Source organism: Cnephaeus nilssonii (genome assembly GCF_951640355.1).
Source record: "Cnephaeus nilssonii genome assembly, chromosome: 9".
NCBI classification, from domain to species: Eukaryota; Metazoa; Chordata; class Mammalia; order Chiroptera; family Vespertilionidae; genus Cnephaeus; species Cnephaeus nilssonii.
This window is the reverse complement of record NC_137080.1, coordinates 29,849,497-29,870,952: the sequence shown is the minus strand read 5'-3', so window position 1 is coordinate 29,870,952 and position 21,456 is coordinate 29,849,497. Positions and strand designations below refer to the sequence as shown.

The 21,456-nt window shown below is 40.0% G+C and overlaps 1 protein-coding gene across 4 annotated transcripts in view; it reads right to left on the bottom strand.

The window, feature by feature from the left end:
- The window catches only part of UTRN (utrophin), a 454,275-nt gene that overhangs the window by 331,881 nt on the left and 100,938 nt on the right, over positions 1–21,456 (bottom strand). For all 4 annotated transcript variants that reach the window (XM_079779951.1, XM_079779952.1, XM_079779953.1 and 1 more), the window contains 6 exons: positions 10,548–10,640; positions 9,279–9,356; positions 8,857–8,949; positions 6,295–6,467; positions 3,778–3,893; positions 2,307–2,467 (listed from right to left, as the gene is read on the bottom strand). In XM_079779951.1, the coding sequence (XP_079636077.1) occupies positions 2,307–2,467; positions 3,778–3,893; positions 6,295–6,467; positions 8,857–8,949; positions 9,279–9,356; positions 10,548–10,640 (714 nt within the window). The remainder of the gene's footprint in view (positions 1–2,306; positions 2,468–3,777; positions 3,894–6,294; positions 6,468–8,856; positions 8,950–9,278; positions 9,357–10,547; positions 10,641–21,456) is intronic.

Sequence of the window (21,456 nt, the reverse complement as noted above, 5' to 3'; positions counted from 1 at the left end):
GTTTCGGACTTCATGTTCTGAAACTGTAGACCCGAAATAGCCCTGGGGAACTGTGAGTACCAAACCTCTACGCTCTAATGAGGCTATCTGAGACTAGGAAACTTAGTGAGTGACCAGCCAAAGGTCAATGAGATAAGCACTAGGATCTAGGGAGGTGGGAGACAGATGGAAGGCACCGTCTGGATTCAAATGTCCAGAAGGTATTAATTAAAACACAAGAGGAGACTTTCAACTGAGACATTAAAGAGAAACGCAAGAACTATTTGCTGACCACCTAATGCTCCGCAGCACATTTGTAGAAAGACACAGCGAGAGAGGAAGGCTGGCTATTAGTGTTCATTGCAAAGTATCGGATGGCAAGCTCTGTCAAACAGTAAATGATTAAAAGTACACCACGTTTTATTTCGTTAATTAGCTTAATTCAATCTCTAAGGCACGAATGAAAGCATGCAAATGAAGAGGTTCGTGTTAATGCACCTGCTCTTAATCAAACAGGAAATAGGTTCTACAATTCTTATCATGCCACCCTGAGCCCTACACAGACGCGATCATTTTTATCTACACTTCATGAAAGGCAAATGAAATCTTCCTTTTTAAGAGAGAATGGCCTTAACTCTAAGAAGTAAGATACCCCAGCTTTCTAACAAAAGAAGCCAAATTCAATAAACAAATAACTCAAACCAAAAAGCAAGCTCAGCAGATTATCTGAACCACTTAAAAGGGCACATCATTAATGCAGGATAATAACTTCACCCCTAGAGACTAATGCTTCTCAGCATTTTCAGTCAATTATAAAAATACAGCTTTTCCTCAGCATCACTTGACTTTCAAAACTATAAAAAAAAGCCCTAGGTTAACAATTTGGCCCCATCTCTTGCCTCTTTTCCTCCGTAAGTCTTTTCCTTTTTCTAGACATCATACTATTTTTGAATGAAGAAGTTAAAAGGATTGGTACCTACTACCCCAAAAAAATCTGAAATAATAAGTTCTTTGAACCTTGGAAAAGGAAAAAGGAGATGACATGCCAATTCAAGACCATTATCATTATATGAGAATTAATGAACATTTTTGCAAAGGAATTTGTTGAGTGAGAAAGAACACCAAAACAAATTAAGAAGGAAAAATTATAATAATGGTATCTGCTGCTTATGGAGTGCTTATTAATATTATTTTAGACACTTTGAGTTGCTTATTGTTATGAAGTGGGTCGTTTTATCCAGGTTTTACAGATAAAACTGTGGTTGAGAGGGGAAGTAACTAATCCACAACAAATAGGGACAGGAATATAATTTAAGCTTCAAACTCCATGCTTCTGCCTCTCTAAAATATATTTCTTATCATTTTGAAATTCATGTGTATCTCTTGGTTGCTGAAATGTTGGACTGAACGACTTTTTAAGGTCTTACCCAACTGTTAAGATTCTCTCATTTTATGAATTAAGAGGACCAGTTAGATTGAAACAGAGTAAGTAAGATAAAATATGTATTAATTCAAGGCAGGATAATTCAGGAAGAAAAATTCATGACTTTATTTAAAAAAACAAATCTTTATCCTAATGAGTAAAAGCATTATAAATCTTTAGGTGAAAAACCCACCAAGTAACATATTGTCATTCCTTCTAAATGAAAGAGAAAATAAACCTTGTATTTTGATAGCCCTTGTGAAAATATAATGGCAAAAATCCTTTTGCTAAAGACAAAATGAAAAGAAAACTAGTACTTAGAACAAAGCTAGGCTGACATGAGAGAAACCATCTGTAACACAAAATGACACTGATGGAAGATGGTGACCAAATGATGGAAAAACACTGCTTCTTAAGCATATCATGCAGCAGCATGATCACAGCCCTGGGCCCCCTTATTGTGTGAAACAGAATATTTCCTTCTTAAGAAATCAGTTGAGTTATGGTTTTCCGTTACACACATGTGACACGTGACAGCATGCTAACTTATAAATTGAACTTCTAAGGTGTATGCAAATGGACAAGCCAAGATGTTCTCAGTCAAGAAAAAAAATTCCCTGCCCTGGCCAGTGTGGCTCAGTTGTTGGAGCGCTGGTCCTATGCACCAAGAGGTTGCCAGTTTGATTCTCGGTTAGGGCACATGCCCGGGTTTTGAACTCACTCCCCAGTAGGAGGCAGCCGATCAATGTTTCTCTCTCTCTCTCCCTCCCTTCCTCTCTCTCTAAAATTAATAAAAACATTTTTTAAAAGGAAAGAAAAAAAATCCCCTAAAAGTGTTTTTATCTGGTACCTAAGAGATAACAAATACAGCCAATCAAACATTTCAATAAAAATTTACCTTTACCTGTATATTAATATCCCCTTCTTCACATTCTTTCTTGTATTTCCTTGGGAGAGTCTCTACTTCACGGATGGCATCTATGGTGACTTGCTGAGGTAGCACCTCAAACAAAGATGTTAAATACATAATTATGGATTTCTTGTCAGGAAGCTGAACAGCAACATCTAAAAGGGGAAGGAAATAAAGACCAGCTTAAATTAGATGTCCAAAATATGTGAACAGCTCAGTAGGAGATATAAAATAACTATCTTCAGCACCCATAAACAATACTATTATATATATTTTTACAGTACCATAGCTCATTAAGTTTCTGTTTCATATAATGACATAAGAAACAAGGCATAGACACTTTCTTAATTTTGTTCAGTATCCCATTTCTTAAAATTCTTCCCTGAAAGCTTCTCCCAAATGCTCAAAGATACACTGACATTTAAGATAATGCCAGATTTTATTAACATTATAAAAATAAGTCTAGAATTAAATTCCACAACATTTGTAACTCAAGTTTTCACATCATACACAAGAAGCATATCTTATATAAAAGCCTAGGTGGCGTCGCGTGACATCGTTACAAGATGGCCACCCCCACATTGTCACAAGATGGCAGCCACAAGATTGCCACCCCCACGTCATCACAACATGGCCGCCACAAGATGGTCACCCCCACACTGTCACAAGATGGCTACCACAAGATTGCCGCCTCAAGATGGTCACCACAAGATGGCCAGGAGGGGAGGGCAGTTGAGGGCGAGATCAGGCCAGCAGAGGAGGGCAGTTGGAGGGGGCAGTTGGAGGCAATAAGGCCAGCAGGGGAGGGCAGTTGGGGGTGATCGGGCTGACAGGGGAGGGCAGTTGGGGGTGATCGGGCCAGCAGGGGAGCAGTTAGGCATCAATTAGGCCAGCAGGGGATCAGTTAGGGGGCGATCAGGTAGGCAGACATGTGAGTGGTTAGGAGCCAGCAGTCCCAGATTGTGAGAGGGATGTCCAAATGCCAGTTTAGGCTGGATCCTGGCAGTCGGACATCCCCCAAGGGGTCCCAGATTGGAGAGGGTTCAGGCCGGGCTGAGGGACACCCCCTTCCCCCCCACCCCCTGTGCACGAATTTCTTGCACTGGGCCTCTAGACTAGTATAAAAATGCATTTCAGTAAAATTAAACCAAATACTGAATTGGTTATCCAATAATTATATTTTCTTAAAACTTTAACTCTTATGCTGGTATCAAATAACTATTTTCCAATGATGTAATTAAATTTCCTCCTAAAGGATCCTACAAATTGTTAAGTACAAAAGTCCGAATAACTGAGACAAAATGACTTGCACCATGTTTCAAACGGAAGAACACTGCTCAGTTCTCATAATTCCTCCTAAAAAAAAACAAACAAAACAAAAAAACACAACAACAAAAAACACTGCTCTTCAAGTATCCAAAATTGTGCAGCAAAATCAAGATTAAAATTAATCACTGAACAATACCTTCAGGATCTAACAGCTTTTCAATTCCCAAGTACATTTGAGCCTGGCTGAAGGCATGTTCAAGTCTCTCAGTGGGGGACATCTTGACAACTCTATCCCAGCTGAAGAGATCAGGTCTGAAAACACCATGCAAATAAAATGCGGTGAAGACAACACATGTGGAAACGAAGTGGTCATTGTTATAATCTAACACATTGCAGTTTTAGATTTTTTTTGTTTGTGAGTTTAAATTTAAAAGTTTAACTTTATATCCCAAAACTTTGTCAAATATATAGTATTTTAAAGTAACTTATAAAAATAAAAACAATGGATAAAATATTCTAAGTTTCTTATATTGGCTAAACATACCTATTAAATTTTCTGGAGTAACCACTAGAAGATTAAAAATAGTATGTAATACTTCCCAAATAGTAAAAGAAAAATAAGGGGAGAATGAACCTATTAATATAAGATAAAAAAAGAAAAAAAGATACAGAAAGAGAAATAAAAAGCTCAAAATAAATTGGTAAAAAAAAATGAAAAATTAACCTAAATACACCAATTACCGCCATTAATGCTAATGAATTAATTCTCTTATTGAAAGACCAATATTAGCAGAGTGGAAAGTTCAGCTTTAATCTTCACAGGATATTCCTAAACCAAAGGTCCTGAGAGAATTACCCTCCAGTCACCCTCTCCATATTACATTGCCTAGTATTTCATGTCTATCTAGATTTTCTTTTAATCCTAGGAACTGGACATTTTGTGTGTTGACTTATCCAAAAGTTGGTCATTTTTGTGCACTCTATCTGTTATTGCATCCTACACTCACCTACCTCCTGGGATTGCCTTGCCCGCCCTGCACCCACTGGCCTCCCCTCTTGCCTGCTACATTTCTCTTCAGCATGTTTACCACTGCTTTATGCTACACAACTTATATTTCCTTTTCTTTCTTTATTGTCTGCCTCCCTTTATTTGCACATAAACCCCAAGGAGATGGGGGTGTTGCACTTTTTTCTCTGTTATACAACCTGAGCCTAACACAGGGAAAGTACTACAAACACACTTATTGAACCAATTAAGTAATCAATGGAAAAAAGTTTAGGCTAAAACTCAAGTTTTCTGACTACATGTCTTATCCAACTAGGAACAGAGGGTAACTTCTCTAAACTGATACAGTGAAAGATTGGGTGTGGAGGTTCTCTAACCAGATATAATATATATATGTGTGTGTGTGTGTGTGTGTGTGTATATATATATATATATATATATATATATATATATATATAGCTACAGCAAATATCATTATTATTGTAAAACATTAAAAACATTCCCTTTATTTTCAAGTACAAAATATTCTGCTCACTATTACCAATTCAAATCAATATTGTATTGAAAGACATTGCACAAATGAACAGGGGAAAAAGAGAAGGAGGAGAGGGGAGGGGAGGGGAGGAGGGAGAAGAGGGGAGGGGAGGGGAGTGGAGGGGAGGGGAGGGGACTATTATGATCTATGGATGGTCTACCAAAAATATGTTTTTAAGTCTGCAGAAACAAACTTAAATTTTGTAAAATTTTAACAAGTTTCTAGATCTAAGATGTAGAGATGTCAATTATATTTTTATATATAAGCAGAGCATATACAGGAAACAAAACTTGAAACAAATTATTTAAAATTGCTATTTAAAACATATTTAAATTATTTAAAACATATAAGAAATTTCACCTTTCACATTTAAATCCTTGATGCATCTGAAATTTATTTGTGGGTATGGTGAGGTAAAGATCCAATTCAGTTATTTACATATGGGTAACCAGTTGTCCCATACCATCTATTTTAATAGCAATCAGTTCAGTTGTATATCAGGATGGAGCTATTTCTGAGCCCTTTATTCTGTTAGGTTGAAGTATAGAAACTGCCATTGTTTTATGTCAAAATAACAGTCAAATACTGGCAATTTCATATGGTTCAGCCTATAATTAAATTAGTGTATTTATTTATAGCACTACAGTTTTAATTAATGTAGCTTCATAATCAGTTTTGGTTTCTGTTTGAGAAGTACTTCAGCCTGGTTCTACTGTTTCACAATTGTACTGGCTCTTCATGGGCTTTTGGTCTTTCATATATTTAGAATCTGTTTACAAATTTCATGAAAAAAATAATTTTCTATAATAAATTGGAATTGCACTGAATTATAGAACTTTCCCTTTGGTATAAGAATGAACACTAGCACAATTCTTTGCATATATTTCTGGTTAGTGCTGAATGAGTGGGACTGAACTATGTGAATCATTTTACATGTTTTAACTTATAAATATGTAGAAGCAACTGTGGCTGCACTGTGCCATTTAAGTCCTACAGAATAAAGACTTGGTGGGTAGTTTTTTCCATGATATCTCTTTTCTCAATATTTTGGTAGAATGTGTGCAGAGAGGATAGCAGGGGTAGTGGGGAGGGGCTTTAGGGAGGAGCAGTGAGGGAGGGAGAGAGAAGATACACATTTGGAAAGCCCATGTCTAAGGAGAGTCATGTCTCACTTATGTCGGTGGAGCAGGGCATTAAAGGCGAGTCCGTCTGTCCAGCTGGTGGTGAAGTTGAGGACATTGACCTGGCTGTATGGCCTGGTGGACTGGCGCACCCAGCTCAGCAGGATCTTCTCGCTGTTTGTCTGCTGCAAGGCTGACATGATGTCCTTCATGACATCTTTCACCTGGGAGAGAAACCATGTCTGCCTATGACGTAAAGCAGCTACTGGGATCAAGTCCTTGAACGAGGACTATTTCATTAATTAACCATATGGATCAGGTCACTGGTTATTCAATTTATTTCAAATTTTCCTTTAAACAGTGATTATTTTGAAGTACTAGGATTTAGAGGTGATTTTTACTTCATCATTATACATTACCATAGTTTCTATATCTTAACAATACTCATATTAGATTTGGTTACAATAAACATTACTTTCATGGTCACTAAAAGAGTAATATTTTAATACAATAAATTTACAAAGAACTTTTGATAGAAAGATAACTGTTTTGATTTTCTACAAAAGATGAGGATGCAAGGAAGACTTTTTGACTGAATGCAAAATCAAAGAATGAAGTAACTTTCCCAATTATAATCAAGAACTAATATTGCACATTATTATTCTAAAGAAATACATGTGTTTTAAGGAAGTGCTCAAAGAATGATGTGGACATGTCAAAAGGACACAAGAGCTGATTTAAGGGGGGGTCAATCACATGGGCCAAATTTAGTATAATTTAAGCATCAAAATCTATACTAATAAAAGGGTAATATGCTAATTAGACTGGATAGACCAGACGTCTTCTGGATGTCCTTTCAGATGTCCTTCTAGACAAAGCCAGGGCAGCTGTGAGGGCCGAGGGCAGGTGGCCGCGGCGGCCGGCAGTGGCAGCAACAACGTGGTGATGGGGGCGGCGCCTTCCCCTGATCGGCCCAGTCACCTCCCACAGAAGGAGGCCAGAGGCAGCAGCAGTAGCGGCAGGGTGATGGGGGCGGCACCTCCCCCTGATCGGCCCAGTCACCTCCCACAGAGGGACGCCAGACTGCAGCTTAGGCCCATGGGAGCGGGCCTAAGTCATCAGTAGGACATCCCCTGAGGGCTCCCGGACCATGAGAGGGGGCAGGCCAGGCTGAGGGACCCCCCCCCCACCAGTGCACGAATTTTCATGCACCAGGCCTCTAGTAAACAATAATAGCAAAAAATTACAGCCTATTAAATACGTAAAAGTCCTTGAGTGTACACTGCGTGTACAATGAATGAATAAAAAAGTAGATGGACAGACAGATAAACAAGAGACAAGGGAAAGCTCTTCCTTACAATGTAGAAGGAACAATGACATTAGAAATTTACTATGTGCCAAGCATCATAATAATAACTGATCAGCTAAGAATTATGAATGGATCTTAAAACTAATGGGGAAGATTTGATAAGTAGCTGAATATTTACACAGTCTCAAAGTATATCTCACAAGGTATTTTTTAATAACATAGGGCAGTCACGTTCAGTGGAGGCTTAGGCAGATACCACATTATCCAAACGATGAACGTTAACCCTTCCAGAACAAACCTAATGGACAGTGTGTGCTTCCTGGTGCGGTGCACTAAGAACAAATCAACGTCACTTTTGCGGCATTCCTGCCCAAAATGAATAACCTGAATCTAATCATGAGAAAATATCAGCCAAACCCACATAAAGGGACATTCTACAAAATAACTGTCCAGCACTCTTCAAAAATGTCAATATCATAAAACACAAACACTCAGAAACTATTCCGGATTAAAGAAGATGAAAAAGACATGATAAATAAGTTAGAACTATTAGTGTTATAGTACACATTTTATATTATGTTAACATATTATAGTTATGTAAGAGAATTCCTTGATTTTAGGAGAACAATTGGTTTTCATAAAATATACACTGAAGTATGTAGGCAAAGAGAAAAATAGAGAGAAAACACAAATATAGACAATTGTTAACCTTTGGGGAATCTGAGTAAAGGTACCTGGAAATTCTTTAAGCTATTTTAGCAACTTTTTGATGTCTGAAATTTTTAAATTCAGTATTTTAAAAAGACATTTTCTTTTTCCTAGGCCAGGAAAATAGAGCAGTTTGTCAGTTTCTTCCATTCCAAACTGTTAGGCGTTGAATTGTGTCCCCCGCAAAATTCTATGTTGAAGTCCTATCCCCCAGTACCTCGTAATGTGACTGTATTTGGAGAAAGGGTCTTGAAAGAGGTAATTAAGGTAAATGGAGATCAGATGGGGGGGAGGGGCCTCATCCAATATGACTAGTTTCTTGGCATCAGAAGCAAAGATTAGGATATGATATACACAGAAGGAAGACCATGTGGGGACAAAGGGAAAAAGGACCCACAAGCCCAGGAAAGAGGCTGCAGAAAAAAACATCCTTGCTGACACGTTGATCTCAGATTTGTAGCCTCCAGAATTGGGAGAAAATAATTTCTGTTGTTGAAGCCACCCGGTTTGTGGTGCTCTGTGATGCAGAGCTAAGAAACGAATACACGAAAGACACATTTTCAATGCCTAGTAATAAGTGATTGAAAATTCCCCACCTGCCAGTGCAAAATGATGCTCCACAGCAAGCCCAGCGTCAGCTTGTGATTTCCGTCTACAATGTCAGTTCCTCCGATATTCACTAAATCCACCTGATACAATAAAAGAAAATAAAGGTTCAGACAAGTTCTCCACGGAAGCTGAGGGTTTTGGTTGAGCACATCTGGACAGCCATACATGTGAATGATAAGAGAAATCAGGTAAACCTAAATCTCAAAAAATGTGTTACTTATACACTAAATCATTAAAGTAATCAGAAAAAGAGTGACTATTCCTTCACTCATAGGAAAAGTTAAAAACTTATCATAAGAAAAATGTTTCCATAAATGAGCTGATGCCCATGCACAGAGCTTGTGGTTGGTTTCCACAATAAATAATCCCGATGGCACCCAAGGGGCCCCAAATCACCTGACCAACTTACATTGTTCTGATGTAAAACCTGCAGCACTCTGTTGACATTATTTAAAGCATGCACCCTTGTGGAACCACGTTCCTTCGGCTGGAAAACAAAACACAACATCAAGTGAGACAGTCCCTCCACAGCCTGACAAAAAACGACACTGAGACGGACAGAGCACAGCAGCTCGGCATGGACACCCCTCTGTGCCAGGAGCTCTGGCTGCTTCTCAGGCCGCGTGGGGGTTGGTGTTGACGGTGAAAACTCCCCACTCCAACACCTTAAGGCAGTATTCCCTAGCTTGCCTGGACACTGAACCCTCCCAGGGAGCTTCCAAAAATACCAATGCCTCTTTGACTTAGTGAGTCGGGTGCAGTCCAGGTTTGGAATTTTTAGAATTCCCTGGTGATTCTAAGGCACAGACAAATTTGGGGGACAAAGCTTCTTTTCTCTAAATTGGTCTGGATGAAGGGAAGTTTAGAAGTCGCATTACATCCATACTTCACTAGTGCGGACAGAGCAGGGGGATTCGGGGGCGCTATCCCAGGTTCCAGCTAGCATTGCAAGGGCCCACTGGGAAGGCAGGAATTGCCACCTGGGGAAAGGTGATCTGGGAGGCTTCTTCCTGCCTCACTGGCCAGGGAATCTTATCTGACAGAGGGATCAGCCTCTCCAACAGGCCTACCCACCATCTGGAAGGCAAAAGGGAGAGTGTAGCACCCCACACTTCGGTAAGAAAGGAATTCATCTTGGGAGTGCATCTCTCTATGCCTTTTATAGTAATTCTGCCTCTAGTGTTCAAGATTGTATTCATAAAATTGCATCCTCTTCATTAGCAGAGCTATTTCTGTGTAAGTATACAGTGCCTTGCACATAAAGTAATAGAGTGGGATTTGATGGAGAAATAAAATAATACTGAAAATTTGAATAAAGATAAACCTCATCATTTGAACAGCCTTGTTTTAATATGTGTTAAATAACATTTAACCGTGTCTCTATACACTCTGCTATTCAAAACATGATGCCCTCTTTACGTTTCCATTCTTCTTTATAATTCTCTACTGTGCTGTCCGAGAACAATAAACATTTGAGTCATTTTATCTTTGATAAACATATAGCACCCTCCCAGAAAGCCTGAATATTGCTCTATCAAAAAGTTCACTGAAACACTTCTTTTTTAACATTTGTATTTCAGCTTTTACATTTTGAGCAGCCCCGGTGGGTCCTCAAGTACCACTAATGCTGGGAGACAGGCAATGCCTTGGCCTGGTTCTCTAGGCTGACGCCTCTCACCAGCGATGCTCCCGTGAGGCCTTCCAGAAGATCCAACAGTTTCCTTCCATCTTTGAGGTCTGTGAACATATCACTGATGGGCGGTTTCCCACTCTGCATAAGAAACAGTAAAATACCACTTAATTCAGCAGCAAAAATTCCATACATGCCTGGCAGGCAAATGAATGGTTTATTTTTTTCTAATGATCAGCTGACTATTCAACTTTGCTTTGTATATAAAGAACAAATACAAACACAAAGAACGTTGAAATCTCATCACAAATGTTGTGAGCTGAAAGATTTAAAGTGCATTATTTCCTAGAAAGGGAGCAAATAAAGCTGTGGTTGATGTCAATATGCCTTGACGATGGTATATAGTCCTGAGAAGGAATAAGAAGATACAGTGAAAATATAAATGAGTCTCCAAACTGGCAGAGGCCAATGAAGAGTGTGCGGGTCCTTATTCCATCACTGCCCTTATGTTCATGGTAGGAGAATGTCTGTTTGTATTTCCATTATGGGAGCATGAATTTCAGCTCTTGGGTGCTAGGTCTGTATTTCTAGCCATTTCAGTTCTGAATGATTAACATGCTTTGGGCTCTGTGTGGAAGTTCAGTTATCGGTTCAGTGTTTTCCATAACAAAGCTTATAGAATTCTTAAACTCTCATCCTCTCATCCCTGATCAGCTTCCCCGATAAACAGGCTCTGGTGTTTGAAACCAGGAGATGCCACCCCCTCCAAGGCGCATCCCATCCTGACTGTTGTGTGATCAGACAGGCTGTGTGCAGCGGGACAATCACCACACAGAAAATCAGGAAGCTCCGCCTTAATCCCAGTTTGACCATTAGTTTGCTGGTGAAGCTAAGTCAGCTATTGAACCTGTTTCTGAATCACAGACTATATATAGTAAAGATCAAATAATGTATACTACATGAAGATGTCCAGAAAACTATAAAGTCCACTGTAGTTAATAGTGTATCATTCTATCGCATCAAATTACTCCCTTCTAATAGAAAATTTTCACAGAGATTAATAGTCCTAGATGCTTTCAGTAATAAAGGTATTTTATAAGCAATAATTATTTTACTTTCTTCCCTTTTCACTTTAAAAAACATATGCATAAAGTCATATGAAGCAAAATTTTACTCTGAGCTTGAAATGGAGGAGGAAAAGGGGAGCCGTCTGAGGTTTCCAGAAACTTCACATTTATCCCCTTTTCCTCTCCGCCTCATTCATTACATTTTTTAATGAAGTGTAACAGTCAGTCAACAAACGATTTCTAACATGCGGCTTTTCCATATGCTCTAAATACTCTAAATGAGGAGAAGTATGGCCAAGTTTTCATCATAGAATCAGCAAAGAATAAACTATGACTCATTTGTATGTGAAACAAAGCTGCTCTTCTCTTCCCAGTTCCCACTTTCGTGAGCAGCGATGGTGTCAGAGACACATAGATTATCTCCCCAATAACAAACAGATTTGCATGATACAGGAGACTCGGTCCAGAGGCAGAAGTATCTCAGGAGGCTGAGCGAGGGGAAGTCTCCTGCACATTAAAGCCCTCCTGCTGCTCTCGGGGAAAGCCAAGAGCAGAAGTGGCCTGCTCACCTGCGGCCTCTGACCTTCCCCTTCCTCCACCAACCAAAGTGCACTTCAGCAACCTGCCACCAAATAATCAGATTCCGTCTCACGGGGAGGTGAGCAACCTTGGTCTTAGAGTGAAGAGACAAGAATAGAGGTCAAGTTCATGGGAGAAACAAATAGGGCAATCTAAGCACAGGAAGGATCGTAGGAAATAATGATGACAAGGGCAGTTAAATAACGTCCAGGCAGCATTGAACCCATCTCAAATTCACTGTCCATGTATAAACAAGATAATATAAAACAGCATAATATAAAATAAAATACATGTAAACATCTGTCCAAGTTACAACTAATTATGAATGTTCATCAATGACCTCACGGTAGACAAGAAAAGCTTTTTACCCACTGTATAACTTTGGGCAAGTTACTTGGTTTTTCTGTGTTTATTTGCTCATCTATTAAAAAACAAAAATGACAGCCCCGGCCAGTGTGGCTCAGTTGGTTGGAGCACACACTGTGCACTGAAAGGCTGCCGGTTCCATCCGGGTCAGGACACATAGCTAGGTTGCTGGTTCAATCCTCAATGGGGGTGCATACAGGAGGCAACTGATTGATGTTTCTCTCACACATCACTGTCTCTCTCTCTCCCTCCTTTCCCCCTCCCCTTCTCTCTAAAATCAGTAAAACATATCCTTGGGTGAGAATTTAAAAAACAAAAATACAACTAAGATGACAGATGTTCAATAAGTAGATATTGTCATTCATCTCATAAACTCTTAACTTTAATATTTCTACTGTCATAAAGGTGCCATAAAATTTCAACAATGTCTGAAAAGATGGATAAAACAAATAAGCACTTCTTCATCTCAGGAAGGAATGTAAAAGCAAGCTCTGAACCTGAGTACATGGTAGTGTCAATTCATAGAGAAATATCTTCCAGGTCCTGAATTCACGAAGGGTGCATCCCATTCAAAACTAAGGAATGTGCTGACACGAGAGCACACCTGTGCTTTAGGTATGCACCATGAGATGGCGTAATTCTGCAGAACACTCACTGGATTCCTCCTTAAGCTCCGCTGCTGCTCAGTGGTGAAGTGGGAGGCGTGAATTAAGAGGTAGCATTAATTTTTCTGAATGAGACACTCTTTTCATCTCTCTCGTATCCCATTCATTCATTCATTCATTTACTGAACAACAAATTTTGAGAAAGTTTCCCTGTGGAGCATTCTGTTGAAACAAAGACAACTGAGACTCAGTCCTGTCTTTCTAGAAGCCACTCACTCATACAAGGTCGGCCAATACCTTTATTTTCTTTAAAAACAAAAACCGTACCATAACAACAACTCTTTCTTTATTCTATTTCAAAATTTCAGACAAATATTGATGGCAATCAATAAGAAATATGTTTTGTGCTGTTGTCTTATCCTAGCACTTTCTTACCCCATCCCCAAGGATGGTACTATCAGTGTGTACTCACTCCCATCTATTACCTTCAGGAGGACCGCGTGCAGGACAGCCAAACAAGACAAAATACAACCTGGAAATCTCCTCTCGGAAGGTACTGACACTCATACAAATCCAAAACTATGGTTCAAAATTACACAAAAGCACAGCCATGCTCACCGCACATCTGGCCAACCAATACATAATACTACATATCCCCGACAAACACAATTTGTCCCAGATGTGGATTGGGAAAAAACAGCCCAAGCCTAACAGGAAGTTCTACCTACAACCCGGAGAGTAACATCGGCAGGCGTGGTGATTCAGTGCTTTGTGCCCTATGGCAGGGATCAGAAAGTGTCTTTTGTAAAGGTCCAGTGAGTACCCAGGTTAGGTGCTGCTGGCCAGGGGGTTGGTCTCTACTGAAACCTCTCTTTCCAGTTGTAATGTGAAAACAGCCACTGTCATTACATAAACAAATAAGCTGGTCAGAATGATGACTGGGTTCCAATAAAACTTTATTTGTGGATTCTGAAATTTGAATTTCATATAATGTCCATGTGTCACAAAATATTTATTCTTCTTCTGATTTTTTACAACCACATAAAAATGTAAAAACATTCTTAGCTCGTGGGCCATACCAAAACAGAGAGTGGAAGCATGCAATGTTCTGCAACGTAGTTAAAGCAATCGCTCAGACAGGTTCTAAGAGATTTACAGAGATTTAGATGTATTATTTACTTGCAGTATTTGTTTCTTTTAAGAGTATTTTAAGGTAAGGAAACTGAGACGTAGAGATGACAACTGAGAGTCAGACCTGGATGTGAAACCACAGAATTTGGTTCCGAACCCAGGTCCTCAAAGTCTGTGCTAAATTGCAACTAAAATTATGAGATCACAAAACTGCAACATACAGAGAAGGAAATATTGCATCAGTTGGGAGCAGAGAACAGAGGGAGTTACATGCCATGACTTCCCAAAGAGGGAAACAAGGTATATGTACATCACATTTGAATGAACTCAAGCTCACGGCTCTCAAGCAGAGCTGGTGCTTTCACAGGCTCTAACCGGGACCTGCCCCGAGAAACAGTTTGGGAATGTCAGAAGTCACCGTTTAATAAAAATAAAAACTTTCTTCCGGACAGTTAACCTCTTAATTTAGATTTTTGGTTCTTTACAAAGATGTATTTGCAGAGATTTCTCTGACAGAGAGAACAGTTTAATAATTCAATCAAATATTTGGCGAAAACCTCCTTTGTGCCTGGCCTTGCAGAAATGCCAAGTTCAGGTCGCCCTCCCCATTCATATGACAGGGTTTCCATAGTTTTCCAATAAACACAAAGTAATAGAAACAATCTTGAACGTGGAGCAAGACAAGCCTTGAGTCACATTTAACCTTAAAAAATAAAAATAAAAAGGGCAACAACACTGTATGATTCCAGAGACAGAAGCTGTAAGTGCCCAGCTCTGGTCGCCCGCCCCTCGGGTCCCCTTTTTCCCTGTCCTTCTTTGCACTCTCTTTATGCCACATTAAGTAAACTGATGCAATTCAGGTTCGTCACAATTACAAAATGTGTAGCTTAACCAATGAAATGAAGACTGTATGATCTGGTGAAAGAATGAACACAGCATGGCTTTTGACTGAAAGCGGAATGAGTTCCATGAAATGCCTAAAGTCTTTAAACACCTTGACAAAGGAAAACTAGCAAGATGTGCTATGGTCGCTTAAAGAATTAGAGAGTACAGGGCTTAATTTTTAATTCACCCTTAAAAATTCATGGTGGTCACCACAAGATCTTAAGATTCCACTTAGAAACTTGTTTGGAAGGAGAGAGGGAGAGAAGGAAAGGAAGGAGAAAGAGGGAAATAAGAGAAACAGATGGCTCGGTGATCACACTAACGCCACGTTACCTACAGAGCAATGATTTACACCGTGTTCACAGAGGAATCAAACCAATGAATGTGCATGTACCTTAAGAATGACTAGCTACACCACATATGTCTTTCAGAGCATCGGGAGTCACACAGCAAGTAACAGAATTGTTTCCTTGATTTTGGTAAGCAAAGGCACTGAGACAGTGCTCATAAAACTGGAATGGTAAGGACCCATATGTGGGGCTCACACACCTGGCAGCCAGAGGCAGGGCCACGTGAGGACTCCGTGGACAAATAACCAGGCAAGGGCTGCTGGCTGAGTAAACCCCAGCTCCATAGGCACGTCAGGCAAGGTCTGCAGGCAGACTAAATAGACAACACAGCTGATTCCACGTATTTCTAGGAATGTGGTTCCTAAAAAGATGGGCTTCCGTGGTACCAGGTGAAACATTGGTTATGGCATTGACAACGATAGCGTAAAGGTAAATAAAGTGCCACTTTCTTTGTTTACTACAGGAGAGGCAGCTGCCCTGCCTCTTCATTTCCCTTAGAGCCGTGGTCGGCAAACTGCGGCTCGCGAGCCACATGCGGCTCTTGGGCCCCTTGAGTGTGGCTATTCCACAAAATACCATGGCCTGGGCGAGTCTATTTTGAAGAAGTGGCGTTAGAAGAAGTTTAAGTTTAAAAAATTTGGATCTCAAAAGAAATTTCAATCATTGTACTGTTGATATTTGGCTCTGTTGACTAATGGGTTTGCCGACCACTGCCTTAGAGTGTTCGTTTCAAAACATAACAGGCCCTGCAATCCCTCTTCTGGGCACCCAAAATTTTGAAAATATTTATTTGGAAAATATATATGTATCCCTATGTTCATTGCAGTACTACACACAGCGGACAGGACATAGAAACAACTGAAGTGTCCTTTGATAGATGATTGGATAAAGAAGATGTGGTACATATGTACAATGGAACACTACTCGGCCATAAGAAAGGATGAGACACTGCCATTTGCGACAACATGGATAGATCTTGAGAATATCATTCTAAGCAAAGTAAGTCATACGGAAAAAGCTAGGAACCATATGATTTCACTCACATGTGAGATATTAACCTGAAAGCAACAAACAAACACACAAGACCAACAAAAAACTCAGAGACAAGTTTATGGTGGTAACAAGAGGGAAAGGGGGTGAGAGGGAGGCAGAAAAGGGTAAAGGGGGTCAAGTAAATGTTGACAGAACACGTGGCTTTGGATGGTGAACACACAATACAATACACAGGTGATGTATTACAGAATTGTCTACCTGAAACCTATATAATTTGTTAACCAATGTCACCCCAATAAATGTAATAACATTTTTAAATGGTAAAAAAAATAAAACATAATAGGCCCAATTTTTGATCAGGGATTAAATTGCCTCTAATTTTCCAATGCAAGACAACAAACACCTGAACGCTTCCTTAGGAGTCTCTCAGGAGGGAGACAAGAGACCTCACAGGTGCATCCATTTGTCCCTCCAGGACATGAGTGCCCACTGTTCTTCCTTCTACTTGACCATATAATCATGTGAAATTCTGTCCAGACTTTCTAGTCTTTTGCCACTGCCTGCATGCAACTAGTCTGAACTGCATATTCCATAATAAATTGTGTTTTCCCTGGATTCTATCTTACCTTATAATAGACAAATATGCAAATTGACCGCACCTTCGCTACGCCCAAGCCACGCCCACCAGGAAACCGTTGCAGGGACGTTGGGGTGTGGCAGAGCCCAAGGCCGGGAAAGCTGCTCGAGGCTTTCCCGGACTTGGGCACCAGCGGGGAGCCTGCATGGATCGCAGGAAACCACTGGGGGTCGGCTCCTGCGATCCTTAGCAGGGATGTTGGGTGCGGCCGAGCCCAAGGCCACCGCCCAGGGCCAAGCCCCGACCCTGAAAGAAGGCAGAAGGTGGTGGCCACAGCCAAGGCCTGGGTCCCCGGTGCCGGCAGAAAACTGGTGCAGGCAGCCAGGTGAATGAAGGCCTATTGCACGAATCTTCGTGCAAACGGGCTACTAGTATTGAATAAAGGCCTTTTTGTTAGCAGGTTTGTTTTTTAATGTCCCTAACAGGGAAAACAATAACAATGTCACCAGCACCCCAGGAAGGCTCCCCTCATGGTTAGTGGCGCCTGGCTACCTGTAGCAGTTGCAGCTAAAAGCTTCTTAGGCCACGTACAACGGAAAATGGGTCCAGTGCCCCCTAGCTCTGTTAAACAGAAAAGGCTTCTTTCCCCCAAAACCACCCCTCTTCACCAGTTCTCTCTTTATAACTAACTCACTGGCACACACTGGCTTAGGCCTCCCCATCCAGGCTTACACTTTAAGATCGCTCCAGCAACTCTGTAGAAAGTGGAAGGAAGGGAATGGATAAGGTGAAGCACGGAAAGGAAGAACCAGATGGTAGGTTATTACAGTGATCCACATGTTCAGAAATAATTTTCCAAGAAAAAAATTATTTTTGTTTGCAGGAGGCAGAATATACATTTGGCCATTCTGGAACCTCCAGGCACACCTGAGAGGCAGTAGCAGAAGATGCAGGAGCTTGTGGGAGAGGCCCAGGAGTCAGAGGACAGGGGGCTTTTCCCTCCCCAAGGGAGGCCTCCAGCAGAGAGGGGGTCCTTCCTCAGGCCCTGCCCCTAGTGCCCCACCCCCCAGCCTAAAATGCCTGTATTGGATGTGACCAGCAGGAGGTCTGGAAGAGCTGGGGCAGGATGGATCTGAGAGATAAAGAACAAGGACCACTTAACCTGGCATTTACCCAAAGCTGGCCCTGGGTGGTGACTGGAGGGAGTATAGTGATCCTGGAAGGGAGGAGTGGGCGAAATTGGGGGAGGGGGTTCCCACAAGCTGAATAGAACACAAGTAGGTGGCTCTGCTCACTGCTTTCTAGGTGAAGGGTGAAAAGGCATTTCCTCTTAGCAGATTAATCCAAAACTTGATCATCAATTACAAAAATTCAGCCTATAATACCAAATGTATTTAACAACTACAAATACGAATAAGCTCAGTCAAAATCATTTATTAAGTACTCAATATGTACAAAATACAGTTTGTTAAATATGTTTTTATTTTTTTATTTAATTATTTACTTATGTATTTATTTTAGTTTCACCAGAGTAGCCAATGAAAGTGATTTTTGCAAGTATAATGTTTGGAACCAACCAACCAACAAACAAATATCAAACAGAATGAAAACAAAACAAGCAAACTTACATAATATAGCCAAAACCTATCAGGAAGCTGTTTAGTAATATGGAATACATTTTATTGTTCGCTTTTGAGAGGCATTGGTGAACAGACATAAACTGAAACTTCCTAAGGGGCCACTTGAATGGTTATGGCCCCTAAGACACTTCGTTGAGTGTTTTATATGCCACACACAAATTCATGAAAATAAATCAATGGTAGACCCAGTGCGTAACCGTGGAGCTCAAATCTCTACTGGAAATGCTATTTATTGTCACACAAGGAAGCCTGGACAGTCTCCTTAACAAGACTTAAAAAAGGCTTAAACACCTGCAGGATGCTTTTGTTGCTCCCTCCTCTACAAACCTCCCTATACATCTTTTCCCACTTCTATTTTTGTGACTATCAACTTCTAAGATGAAAAAAGGAGAAAATGATAGGCCACTAACAGCAGCGTCCCACTGTTTCCAAAAAGAACACATTTGAATAGCTCTTCACATTGAAACCTATAAAAAAATGCTCCAGATTTCCCCCTTTTCTGTTCTATCTATTTAAATGTCAAGTCTGGAATAGTAACTAAATGAAAACTTGGCTCACCTTTGTCTTCAAAAGGGGAAAAGCAGAAATATGCCCAAACTCAAGTTCAGCATTTTTAAGTTTGCACATTTCTACCTCTAACCTTTATGTGTTAAACGTTGGGGGTTTTTTTTTGGTTGTTGTTGTTGTTGTTTTTTGTTGTTGTTGTTGTTGTTTTTGATAATCACCTCACTAAACTGATAAAAGAGCTTCAGCAATTTGTACATCTCAGCTCTGCCAGATGAGAAGCTCTGAAAGTCATCCAAAGAAAATGCAGGCTTAAAGTCAGAACACATTTCCCAACAGTGAAGCAACAAGGCTGGTCCCCCAGGAGACCAGCCACTAACAAATCAAAGGCTCTTCAAATTAGAGGGAACAAAACACTCACGCTTTACCCACCCGACAATGGAATCAAGTGGGCTTACTGAGCCAATGCTTTCTTCTTCCATTTCTGTTTTAAAATATATATAATAGCACAGGCCAGGGATACCACAAGTTTGGGGTACCTGATAGGGTTTTAATTTAGCATTTCTAACTATAATCTTCTATAATGTTTCACAATAATGCCTCTCTATTTCTTAGCAATATGAGGCAAGCAATTATGATCAAGTGTGTCTCATAGCTAGAGGAATAAAAACTAAGAGACCTGAAAAAATTGGCTAATAATCTGCCAAAGGTCAGAAATAAATGAGCCACATATCCAGCAAGAAGTGCTTAATTTCCTAACACTTAGCTCCTTTAGATAATCATTTCCTTCTGTGCTTTACATAACTTTTCAAAATCCAACAACCATAAGTTTTTCTATACTGTATGACTTCTCAGGATAACCAAACTCCAAAGCACTGTGTACTTGGTGAGATATTAACAAGGACTTACAGCAAATATATGTATATATAGTGAATGCTGTCTTAGCGATCATATTTATTTTATATAGTTAAAAATTGAAATATGGTTTTAGATACATAGTATTCAGTATTCTCAAGCTCTTTTCCAAATCTCTTATCAAGGAATAAATTAAGCCAATTTTTAGTTTTAAAACTGATTTTCTTCACTCTAAATTTATAGATGGATCCTATTTGAAGAATCCTACCCTCTAGACAAGGGAATGGTACCTATTAAATCCAAATGGCAATTTAATAAACTTTGCAGCACACCTCCAAGAAACCAGGTAAATATGAAACCTTTGCATAGTTGGATTTGTTTGTTTTTGTGAATAAATGCAGCAAAATCCCTGATGCATTTAAATCCATGAACTAACAGAGTTTATGCCACTTTGCTCTCATTTCCACACTCCTATCTCTTTCCAATCAACCACTTCTAACTGCTTTATGGACATACAGTATTAGGCATTTCAATGTGTGTTTCAGTCACTGCATTCATTTATTTTTTAAGTCTATAAATACCCACTGAGTGCTTGCTGGGTGCCTGAAGTTGTTTCAGTGAACAAAACAGACAACCCCGCACCCATCGAACATACCACCCTCTAGGAGAGGAGAGACAAATACTTTCAGAAACAATTATTTAAATTACACGTATGATGAGTGCTTTAAAGGGTAACACTTTCAGAGTATAGAGCATACCCACCCTACTCTGGGGGCTCAGGAAGTGTCCTGAGTAAGTGACATTTACGCTCAGGCAAGGAAGAGTAACAGTTGGTCAGGAAATGATGGAGGAAGGAGTTGTGTACAAGCCATGGGAAGACCCTGGGTGGGGCGGGGGTGGCTAACTATTTAGGGCCTTAAAAACCGAATACAAACAACGAGCAGCCATTGAAAGATTTTACTGAAAAGAAAGAGGTCATTAGGCTTACACTTTAAGATCACTCCAGCTACTCTGTAGAAAGTGGAAGGAAGGGGATGGATAAAGTGAAGCATGGAAAGGAAGAACCAGTTGGCAAAGTATTACAGTGGTCTGTGTGTTCAGGAATAATTTAAAAAAAAAACAACGGTAAAGCTGTGGATTTCATTCAAATGTAATATTAGCATGTGTCAAAGACTTCAACTCATTAATTAATGAGGGAACCAGTAAGGTGTTAAAACTGGTTCAAAGGAGAATTCAAAATGCCATATGTTTATATAAAGGAAAGGTGAAATAAATTTTTAATAGATGAAAAACAGATCTTTCCATGGGGGCAATAATCAATTGCATTCCAAGCTACTTTACATTTTTATGAATATGTATCACATGAGTTGCAGAGCAACTCAAAAATAATGGACGGTAGATAACC